At 38.2% G+C, this 11548-nt stretch overlaps 1 protein-coding gene across 3 annotated transcripts in view; it reads left to right on the top strand.

Moving 5' to 3' along the window:
- The first annotated feature begins 1851 nt into the window (after positions 1-1851).
- PRKACB (protein kinase cAMP-activated catalytic subunit beta) overlaps positions 1852-11548 on the top strand; it is a 63930-nt gene continuing 54233 nt past the window's right edge. Inside the window, exon 1 of one of the 3 annotated variants that reach the window (XM_019531191.1) lies at positions 1852-2104. In XM_019531191.1, coding sequence (XP_019386736.1) covers positions 1918-2104 — 187 coding nt within the window. In that variant the 5' untranslated portion in view covers positions 1852-1917. Of the gene's footprint in view, positions 2105-7020; positions 7116-11548 lie in introns of those variants that run through there. The other 2 variants (XM_019531194.1, XM_019531193.1) reach the window with 2 other exon arrangements.

Genomic DNA, 11548 nt, shown 5'->3' with positions numbered 1-11548 from the left:
TAATAGTGCAATAAATTTAGACTAGTCACACATGCAAAGTAATTATCATGTGATAAAAATTACTATCCAGCTATAAAAAGAGCCAACTGGCTACAAAGTTAGTGCCTGAAAATGTGTAATAACTATAGCTAGTTATCCAGCTTTAATATATGTGGCAGGGCCCTGGGTGAAAAATAGGAGATTGTGTTTAAGCACAGGTGAACTAGAAGAGGATTTTGAAGGGAGAGAGTGGGGAAACAATATTCAGGCCATCCTCCCTAAATTAGGGGAATCTTGGTATACAAATTAGGTGTGCTGGAAATTTATTTTTCAAAAATTGCCCACAGGATATGTTCTTAGTCTCTCACAAACAACTTGTCTACTTAAAACATGCAAAACATGTTGTGTTGGGCAACAAAAGATAGCATAGTTTCTCACATACAACTGAGAAGAATATACATGTTGGCTTTGAAAGGCAAAATTAAGAGAAAAAGAGTTTTTCCAGTTACATCTACATAAGTAGAGATGGAGCTTAATCTACAAAAGACTGAGGCATTAAGTCAGTCAACTCCCTCAGCTGCCTCAAAAGTAATATACAGTAAAATCCCTGTTATTCTGGCACGAGTAGGGAATTGGGGGCGGGGGGGGGGGGAGAGTGGCTGCATGTGGAGTGGCCGTAGTGCAGGGTGCCGGCGGCAGCAGCCATGTGCAGGCTTTCCCCCTGCACATGGCCGACCAGCTGGCCAGCCAGAAATTCCAGTTAATAGTGTTCCAGTTACTCGGATGTCAGATAACAGGGATTTTACTGTAATGGCTGCTACTCTATGGAGCAGGAATCGAAACAGGCTGCACTTATCCTAGTCAGCATATCCCTTCTTAATGTGTGCACCCCATTTTTGGGGAGCTGATTTTGGGAAGGAAGGTGTGGATTGTATTGGAAAATATATGGTAATATATTTTAGATTTTTATCAGTTTTCTGTTTTTTGATCCTTTAAGGATTGTAGTTTCAAAAGTTATTCTACAACCTTTTCTAACTTGAAAAATGAGAATTCATATCTTCTACTCTTGGAGCTGGAGCGCCAATATTATGAGGTAGTTTGGTGACTGGGATCTTGTCCATTCATGTACATTAGGAGCTGGATGGGGGGAGCAATGTATCATGTATCCATTAGTAAGGCCCAGAATCCCCTAGCAGCAATCATCCAGTGTAGTTTTTTACTCCATAAGTAACCTCATTCATGACTTGTTTTTTGCAGCAGGGTAAAACTAGAAGGTAAGCGGGAGCTTTGTAGAATCTTGTTCATATGGGCAGAGGAAACTGTCAGTATTTAGCTTCAGCCTGGCCTTCCTAAACAAAGAGAAGAAAATGGTGCTTTTAATGCATACCATGAGTTGTTTTAGCACTTGTAAAAATGTGGACACCATAGCTTAATATAATCAACTAACTATAATATATGATTCTGGTAAGACTGCATCTTAATCCTGTGAGGGAAATGAAAAACTTTTCCTTTGTCTTTTTCCTGTAATTCATTTATTTTTAGATACATGGATAATAACCAGTTTTTAAAATGTTATCTGATTTCTGATTTTTCTCTCTGTCATAAGGCAGGCTGTATATTTTAATTATTTCATCATATTTTTAGATTTTTTAAAAAGCTGTTGAACTCCAAGTTTTAAGAAGAATATTAACAGCTCTTCTAATCATCACCTTCAGCTGATAGGAAGAGGTTTTTTGCTAAGAAAAGCTCCATAATGTGCAGTTTAATATTAACAGGAAGTAGAACAGAAGTAGTGGTTTCAAAACACTGCATACAGGAAGTTCGGCACATGCATACTTTTTAGTTTCTGTGTAAGTTGTTCAGCTCCTTTTAGATGTTTTGTGTAAGTTGGGTTTTTTTTTTCTGGTTTTTTTTTAAGTAAGTTGCCAATGTATATAGATGGCAAGTCAGAAGGAACTGGCTTGTAACCAGTGCACAGGGACGACTACAGCTCTACAGAGACTGGAAGGCTTTGCTAATCGACTTTTTCATAGGCAGTCTAGGGGTGCTGCTCATGAACAGAAAGTCTCTCTGGAAGATGAGAGCCATCATTTCTCTGAATTCACTGCCTTGTGGGACAGATCAAGTAAGTGTTTTTAGACACTTGAGATTCATTTTGCTTACTAGTAACGGAGGAAATTTGCAAACAAACATAAATATTCAATATAGAAACTACCATATATTCCAGCAATCTTTTCATAGCTTAACAGTTAGAAATACTACTACTAAAGAAATAGATTTTTCATCATGCAGGTGGAAACGTGGCATTGTTCAAAGATTGGGTGTTGGGAAGGAGAGTTAGTTGCTTACAAATTCCCTTTTCTTCTAGGCAAATGTTGACTTGCTGGAATCTTTTGCAAACTTTTTTCCTTCCTGGCATTTGTCTGTCATTTCTTGCTTTTAAGATGTAAATTTGCAAGCAGTAATTGATAGCTTTCCTGTTTTAAAAAATGTTCAGGTGTGTTTGGTGTTTCAGGTACGATTTTTTTTTTTTTTTTAATTCTGAGATTTTGGAAAGGAAGGATATTATTTTATGTTGATTGGGTCATTAAGTAGAGGGACACTTGTCCCTTGTAGTGCAGCTTTATTTTTAACTGAAATTTCAAAATTCATTTTAGAGTGCTTATTAAAACATTAAACACCAAAGCAGTTCAGTGATTATTATTACAAGTTGTTTCACTTTAATAACTTTGATTTATAACTTTGATTATTGATACTGTTATTTCATAATTGTTCATTTGTACTGAGAAAGGGGTGTATTTATCTGTTACATAAAATGTGCGTGATTAAAAATTCACAAAACTTGATTCCAATAAACATTGTCAGTTAGGTAAAAATACTGCTGCTACTTTGTACATATTTACTTAAATTATTTGTTATTAGAAATGTACATACTTATCTTTCATCCCCATGTTTTTGAAGAAGTGAAGGTGACATCTTTTGAAGATTTTTATAATCCTAGTAAATTATAATGACATAAGTCTAGCTCTTACATACTTGTTTCCATACAATACTTTTGTATATAATTAAGCATGTATATCTGCTCAATATTACTTTATTGTAAGTAATGAATCATAATCTCCTACACATTTTATACATTGCAAAAGGGTCATGGCACTTAATTTCATGTCTGAATTTGCAGTGAGTTGGAATAACAAATAACAGGCATAAGAAAAATATGTGCACTTCCTAGTATTATATGATCTTTGCAGAAAAACATGCCTGTTGTGAAGCTAAAACATTGTCATTAGTGAATGGTCCAACCTTAAAGGGTGTATATTAACCGTGGAAAGTGGAAGGTGTTTCATATACCTAAACTAGATGAAATCTGTCTCCTACCTGTGGTACAGAGAAAGCACCTGGTTTTATGAGACGGTAAGCCATCAAGGGGAGTAGAGGGGTAACCATAAGGGAAACTGCATGACTTGAGACCCCTGAAACATTTCAGCCCAGCTTTATACATAATGTGTAAGCCTCTTTTTTCCTTTTCACATCAATTTTAACGGGTTTCTTTAACATGGAACTTTTCCCTCTCTGTTATTGCACATACGTGAAAGGCCTGGTTCTAGAGGTACGGGGTTGGATGTGGCTCAACAGCATTGGTACTCAATATTTTTAGACTCAAGGTACCCCTTGGGCAATGCCTACTCTTGGCTTTTGCTTGGGTTTTTTTGCAGGGGGAGGGTGGGTTGACTGCAGAAAAATAACAGCAATTCTGTCGCAAAGAACTCAGACAACAATAGGTCAGAATGTTTCTTATTCGAATTCTTGGGTTTATCTTGTAAATTGTATGTAGATGCTTGTACCCCTAACAGTGCTAATATTGAGCAGCACCCCACGGTATGCTTAAAAGGATCCTGTGGCACTCTGAGATTGGCTTAACCTTTTTGCCCTGCAGGCCAAATGGGCAGTGCCTGGTCTGTCCACAGAGACAAGGGGGCATGGCCAGCTGTGCAGAGGGCAGGGGTGTGGCCTGACCCCTATCTGGCTGTACATGGGGAAGCAAGGGAAGGGAATGTGGTGTGGCCCAGCCATGATCCAGCCTGATGCAAATCCTGAACAGGCTCCAATCCGGCTGCTCATGGCCAGCCTTGCCAAGTTTCCCAACCCGTGCGGAGCTTTGCAAGCCTGATGCCATGTCTGCAGACCAGGGTTGCCCTGTGGACTGGGGATTGAGCACCCCTGCTCTACAGGAACCATGCTTCTGTTGAGCAAGAGAAGCAGAGGGGAGACTTAAGACATTGATTCTAGTGTCTGAGTTCTCTAAGGTAGGCAGAATCCTGATAGCTTTTTAGATGGAAGGATAGTCTTGTCATTAATGCAAAAAAAATAGGAATTAAAAAAGATAGGTCCATTTTTGGCTGCACCGTGAATTTTACATGGGAACAACTGCACTTCATTTAAACACTTTCCTGCTTTCCTTGTGAGGCTTATTTTGCTAATGTATGTGGTAGGCTCAGATGCTCTGGAGATGAGTATAAAGCCCTGTCTGCTTGACAGAAGAGATTTGGAGAGAGATGGTCTAGAATATAATGAAGCGTTGAGCCCTAAGATCCCTAAACATTTCTGTAGCCTAGTCCACGAAATCTGCATGTTTTCACAACTTGGCAGGGGGTGGAGAGGAGAGGAAATGCATTCAGGAGGCACAATTTAAAGTTTTCAAGAAGTTGTCCTAATGTTTTCAAGACTGAAAAATACTGTAGCACTGTCCTTTGTTCAATTGTATAATAAAAACCAAAACTAAGTATTGGCCTACTGACATCTACAAACTGTGACCTTTTTGTATGCAAGCATTTTTCTTTAATTATTTAAGGCAATCTCACTTGCATGAATTGTTTGAAGAGGAAATGGAATGTCGTGTCTGTTGATGATAAACATAGTGAAATATGCTTGTTCTTTAAGTGCTATTTTAAGTAGCGATGGTGCAAAGTGGTTGCAAGAAGCATTTCTGTCTCAGCAAAACATTTTTACTTGGTAGCCAAATATACAGATGTATGGGTTTTAGATGAAATTCCCACATATTGACTCAGAATCTTTGTTTCAGTTTAAACATTGTGTAGATGAATAATTATGTTTCAGTGGGACTGTTCAACAGCTTACCTTAATATCCTAAAATAATTTAATAAAAAAATAAGCTTGTGGATAAGCAATGTATTGTATGTAGTCTAAGAGTTTTTAAAATATTCATAAGGGTTTTCTTGTGTGTATCTTTGCAATGTATAAGCTGTTCGTATCTGTTTAGTTCAGGGGCACGCAATTATTTCAGGCGGAGGGCCACTTACTGAGTTTTGGCAATTCATCGAGGGCCGCATGACAGGCAGCCAGGGGCAGATAAATATTAATTTTCTAAATTTTTTATGGGCCCTGCAGGCCACATCGATTGGCCTGGTGGGCCACATTGGGCCTTCGGGCCACATTTTGCACCCCTCTGGTTTAGGTAGATATAACAAACTAAAGGTAAATTGTTTCTGATCTTCCTCAGGCAGAAGTACTCTTCAAGTTTAGAAAGAAACATGGACAAGAGGGCCCTTATAAATATACTGAGTACTTCAATTTCCTTATTAATTGATCACAGCTTAGTTAACAGAACACTCTGCCCCTCTAAAAGGTCTTAAGCATTCTGTATTTCTGTGTATATCCAATACAGAGACATTTCTACGGCATCTTACAACTTCCTTTTTGACAGTGCTATTTCTTTGCCCTTTTATTTAATTCCTTATTAGTTATTTAGGTTTATGGTTCAGTAGTAGGGTAGTATGATATGAGATGCATACTCTGAACTCTGGGTGTTCTTGGCTCTTCATTGATTCAGTGTTTAAAAGTTATTTAATCTTTCTGCTTCAGGTGCTTGATCTGTAAATGGATGCACTGTTTCTAAACTGTCTTTGGGTTTTGAAATGGTGTTAAAGGTTAGTAGGTAGTTTGCACCATTTTTAGGATTTGGGGAATGTAGGATTGGATAAGGCCTCCTGGACCATTGGGTCCAGTCCTGTGCATTTGCAGGCAGTCTTATACTCAAGGAATCGCCTAAACTGCCATTTGATTAAAAGGAAGTTTGGTTCTACATATTGTACACCATTGACTTTATGGGAACAGTTTGAAAGAGCCCATGTGTGATTAAGTAGCTTAAGCTGGTGATTCTTTTCATATTTAATGTGTTGTACAACCAGCAAAATTAAAGGGATGTGATGGTCAGAATCATTCCCTGTCACAGATGAACTGAACCTGATCAATTGCAGTGGTAGCACAGGGATAAAAAGGAAGTAGTAATATTTCTTTTTATATGATTTTCAAAATGTTTCATCTTTCCTAAAACTATGAAAAACAAGAGATAATATTAGCAGCATGGGTCACAAAGCTCATTAGGAAAGTTAGAAGTATTACATCCTTCTGGTGTCTGTAAGTACTGATAGCCTTACTAAAATTAAAGTGTATGAATGTTAAATAGCCTGGAGAATTAGGTTCCAGTTTGACTAACTCAGCAAGTATTACATGTTTTTAAATGAAGTTATATGTGTTAATATAGAATGCCTTTCAAACATTTAAAAAAATACAATAGTTCACCTGGATAATTTCTAGTTGTATACATACACAAGGAGAAAATATGATAGAAAATGTACAGAAGTACATTTTGTGGATAGATTAAAGCTAAAGAATAACTACTGGTTGGGTACAAGTCAATAGATAATTCTGGTCTAAGGTTGCCATGGAAACAACCAGTGCTTGATATAATTGAGAACATCTTAAAACATCCTGGTGTTTGAATGCTTTTTTCCCTCTGCCATTTTGAATTGCTTTAGACATTTGTAGGTAATACTCGTCAGAATAGAAGTAGTTAATGAGCAAAACTAAGTATTCACATCCTGAATTCATCTGGTGTTTGCTACTGGTATCTTGCATTTCATAGTTCATCACATCTCGGAGTACTTAATGAAGACAAGGTTTCTGGATTTCTCTGTGCTGCCTATTCTAATTCCTGTGTGTTTGTGTGTTCGAAGTAGAAACACTGATCCTGTAGAGATTAACATAACTTCCTCAACTGTTGGATTAAATTTATGAGCAATATGTTTCTGAAAGCTAGCTTTTCAACATGAATGGTAAGTTTTTTCTATTACTTCTGACACTATTTAATACTATTTCTCTCTTCACAATAAGGAAATCTTCTAGCTTCCTTCTTCATTTCCTACATATCTGACAGTAAATAAATCTACAGTACTAAGCTTTTTTCAAAATGGCAATTATTAAAGGCTTGCAGTACATGTCAGAAAGCATAAATTTGAATATCTCAGTTGCTTTGCATCATGGAGATTTACTGTTTTTAAAACTGTAATATTGCTTAGTCTCACTTGCTAATTTAGAATCAGATTATTTTTAAAAAGAAAAAGGCATGACATTTCAGAAGATGAATTTGTAACATTATCTTGAATTAAATCAGTTTTATTGAAATACTTTATATAATAATATTTTATTCAATAATGCTTAAATAAAGTATTATGTTTTATTTAATGTTATGTGAGGCTATATATAATGTTTTGAAACTTAATATAATATACAAATCCTGGACAGGCTTTCTGTATCGGTATCCAGCAGCAAACTTGTTCTGCAATAGCTGTTATTATGTATAAATGGTAGGATAGCAGAGTTGTTGAGGGTATTGAGTAGGGATGGTGAGTCTTGCATACATCAAACCATTTGGTATTTTAGTGTACTACATCTGCTGCAATTCTTTTAGGCAGATTTTTTTTCTTGCCAAAGACGCAGCAATTGCTCATTGACATTTTTATAAAGTAAATTAAATCTTACTGCAAGGAATTATGAAGTAATCTGTTCCATTTTAGAACACCATCTCAAAGCCAAATCAAAATCTGTTAATCAGAAATACATACCATCTTCTTCAAAAGTATTTGCTTTGGAATTTGTATATGAGAAGGAAAAATATACCAGTTTCTAAAATGACGCCTTTTTGTTACAAGCAGGCGGCTTGGACCTTGGAAAATAAAGTGAAGATTTTTTTTTAAATTATTTTGTTGAACTCAAATGAGGTTTGGTTTTGTTTTTTTTTTTTAAGAGACAATTCAGAAAGAGAGGTTTTGCCTTACCCCCCCACAAATTAATTGTTGAAAGGGCAGTTACTGCTGAGGTTTATCCCATGTGGGTAAAGGTAAGGAAGGAACAGGTGAAGTTGCATCACACTTCCCATATCTAACTTCAGTGTAATTCTTTAAATAAAGCTGCTTGTTTTGGGAAGCATCTTGACTGTAATGCAGAATATGGCCAGATTTCACAATAGGGCACATGCAGAGTGAAGACATAGTTATTGAGTTTGATCAGCACTGTATTTATTCATGATGATTAAATGTTAAACTGAGTATGAATAAGTCTAAACATCTAACTCTGACGTCCCTTCTGAATTTTTCACCCACTACCTCCCTGGCTTTTGGATCTCTCTTCTTTTCCTTCTGTCTCTTCCCCTATAATTTGATTTCAGCTTCCATAGAGATTATACTGATGGAGCCAGCTGCATCACTTTTGAATTTTGCAGCTCAGGCAGTTTGTTTTTATTGCATTATATAATAGATCGTCTCCTTTTTTAGGAAATGTTTTCCTTAGAAATCAGATTAAGAAGAGGCTATGTATTTTGTTTGGTGGTAGTTCACAAATCTTTATATGTAGGTCCTATGCATCTGACATACTGAAAATCCTGAACACATCCAAGAATGGCCCACAGACCATCAAAGCACTCCATAAAGTGAGAAAGTAATTGTGGACCCAAAATGGAAGAGGGTCATCAAATGAGAGTTAGGGTAACTGTCTTGTTAGTGCAAATGCTTCTCCCATTAACAAAACCATTATATTTTCCCTGGCTTCTTCCTTTGCGGCTTGTCTTCACTAGAGCTGTCATTAGAACTGATCACACTGCAAAACGATTGGCCTATGTGGACTGCAGCTTAACCAGTGCCACCTTGCCACTGCATTACTAGCATGTACACCACTTGAGCAGGACTGGAAGTATAACTGGTACAACCTGTTAAAAGTGCGACTTGTAGCAGTGAGCAAGTATCGTTGCACTAGCAGTAATACAGCTAGCATGAGGAACATTGGTGAAAACATGGTGCCACTAACTTCATCAGCAGGTGCGCAAGCCCACTGGGGATCCTAAACACTTAATTGGAGTACTATCCATGCTGCAGTCTATACCGATGCGATTTACTCGTGGTAGTTGTCTATTCGCATTCATTCTGAAAACTGAAATTTTTTACTATGGCATGTAGGTTGATCTCTTGCAAATCATAAGACAGTAGCTTTCAAGAACTTTCAATACAACTTAGAGGTTAGGAAAGCACCTTTCTAATGTTTTACATATAACTCCATTTCTAGACTTCTATGCAATTTCTCTCTTGCCTGAGGGACAACGGTGTTTAGGATCTTTTAGATTGTTGGGTCCTCTGCATCTCTCAAAAATTTTAATCATGCTACATTGATACAAAGAGATGCAGCCTAATCCTGTAATTATAGAGCCTCTGTGAAATGAATTTTACAAGTGAATGAGGTCATCTGGTCAGCCAATAAAAATCTGATGAGATGTAAATTAAAGCTTTCATATGAATTGGAAGTAATTGTGACTGGTGTAGGACTCTGTTCTGTGATCACGATCCAGAACTTAGAAGACCAAATCAAGGTTAAAACTGCCTGGCTGCATCCAGATGAGCGTGGACGTGCATTATATGGCACTGTAGACGTGTCTGAGGTGCCACATACTGGACATTCAGGTGTTCTCTGTGCTGTAAGGGGATATACAGGGGTCAAAAGAAACCAGAGTGGTGCACACAGGGGCAGTGTGTGCCACTCCAAAACATAGCATGGCGGGCCAGAGCCACACTCCAGCTGCCAGCCAGGCTTGGCGCACCTGGATTGCCACTGCTGCAGCCCAGGCAGGCTCCCCAGCCCAGGTGGCCCTACCTTCCCCTACCCCACCCAGGACAACTTGCCACATGCCAGAGGGTGTATGGCATAGGCGTTTCCTGCGGACAAATATCTACACCACAAAGTGCGCTGCTGCTAGCTCTCCCCAGGACCAAATACCTATTCACATGTGGACATGGCCTTTGTGTTTTAAAGCCCTTGACCCTTTTTTTAAAATAAAACAGACTTTGCCTTGAAAGAATAAATTGGAAAATAAAGTAGTGTCAGTGGTATCTCAGCCACCTGTTTTAAAAGCTCCTTTTATTTGTATTGCTAATACACTTAAGACCCTGGTTATAGGTCATGATCCCATCATGCTTGGTGCTCTGCAGATGCAGAACAAATGGATAGTCCCTGTTCCTGAGAGTGTATAATCCATGTTGAAAATCAGAGATACAAAGTGGAATTAGACAGACAGGAGATTACAAGGAAAGAGAGTATGCGCGTGTGTGGGGGGGAGGGGGAGATTGGGGTGGAGTATCAACATTTTTTTTTTAGTAAGGCTTTGAAAGAAAATAATGAAGTTGCATTGTAGAGAGATACAGCTTTGAGGACAAAATGCAATGTGTGTTTGAATACTTAAGTGGGCAATGGAGGCTGGCATCAAAGGCCAATGAGAGATGGGAATCAGCATGTTGATAATGAAGAGTCAATAGCTGAGATTCAGACAAGCAGGAAGTCCCTTGAGGGGGGAAACATGTATTTTATATCTGACATGAAGAGGAGACAATGAAGGCATGCAAAGAAAAGAGGAAGCGGTCAGTGATCTTTGCAGTGACATTCTGAAAGGATATGAGTAGGGCAGCAGTAATTCTGTCACATCCAGGGAAATACAGGACCCTGAAATGATGAGAGCCTGCACAAGGCTTTTAGTTCTATAGATGACTTAGGAAATGATGCATCTTAAAGATGCTATGCAGAATAACTGGCAAGATTTAGAAATAGCCTGTATCTAAACACTTACAGCAATAGTTCCTGAGCTAGAGGTTATGAACCTGAGAGAAATATCATAAACTGTATGTAACCCCTGAATTTGAAGCCTGCATTTACCCATGCACCTGTAACCAGGCAGGTACTTAACATAGCTCAGCTGCTCTGCAGTAGCTGTTACTGTTCCTGCAATTACTCTGAAGTAAGTGAAAACTATACTGGGGCAACTTAACCCCGTTTTATTCAGGGGCAAACTGCCTCAGTGTAGCTACCACTACATAGTAATTACAATCACACGAATGGTTACTGCAGAGCAGCTGAAGCAACTGCAGACATGTATGGGAGCATGGAACTACAAAATCTATTGTCTGTGAGATGTAGGTGGCTAGACTGTGGCTAGAAAGAATTTGGGAATCATAGACTTGGATATTAGTGAAGTCAAGAATAAAGCCCAGCCTATGGTATATGGTCCTGTGTTTTGAGACAGGAGGTAGCAGGGAGTGCTTTCAGCTGTGTGTGCATGTGTATGGTGTATTGTGTGTATGAAGATTTGTTTTAGTACTGTCAAGCTTGAGCTGGCAACCAGAGACCCATGAATAGGGCCCTACCTAAATAACAGTGGGAGAAAGGGATTTTC

The sequence above is a fragment of the Crocodylus porosus genome, unplaced genomic scaffold, assembly GCF_001723895.1.
Source record: "Crocodylus porosus isolate Cpor-Errol unplaced genomic scaffold, CroPor_comp1, whole genome shotgun sequence".
NCBI lineage: Eukaryota > Metazoa > Chordata > Crocodylia > Crocodylidae > Crocodylus > Crocodylus porosus.
This window is presented reverse-complemented; position numbering and strand designations above follow the sequence as displayed.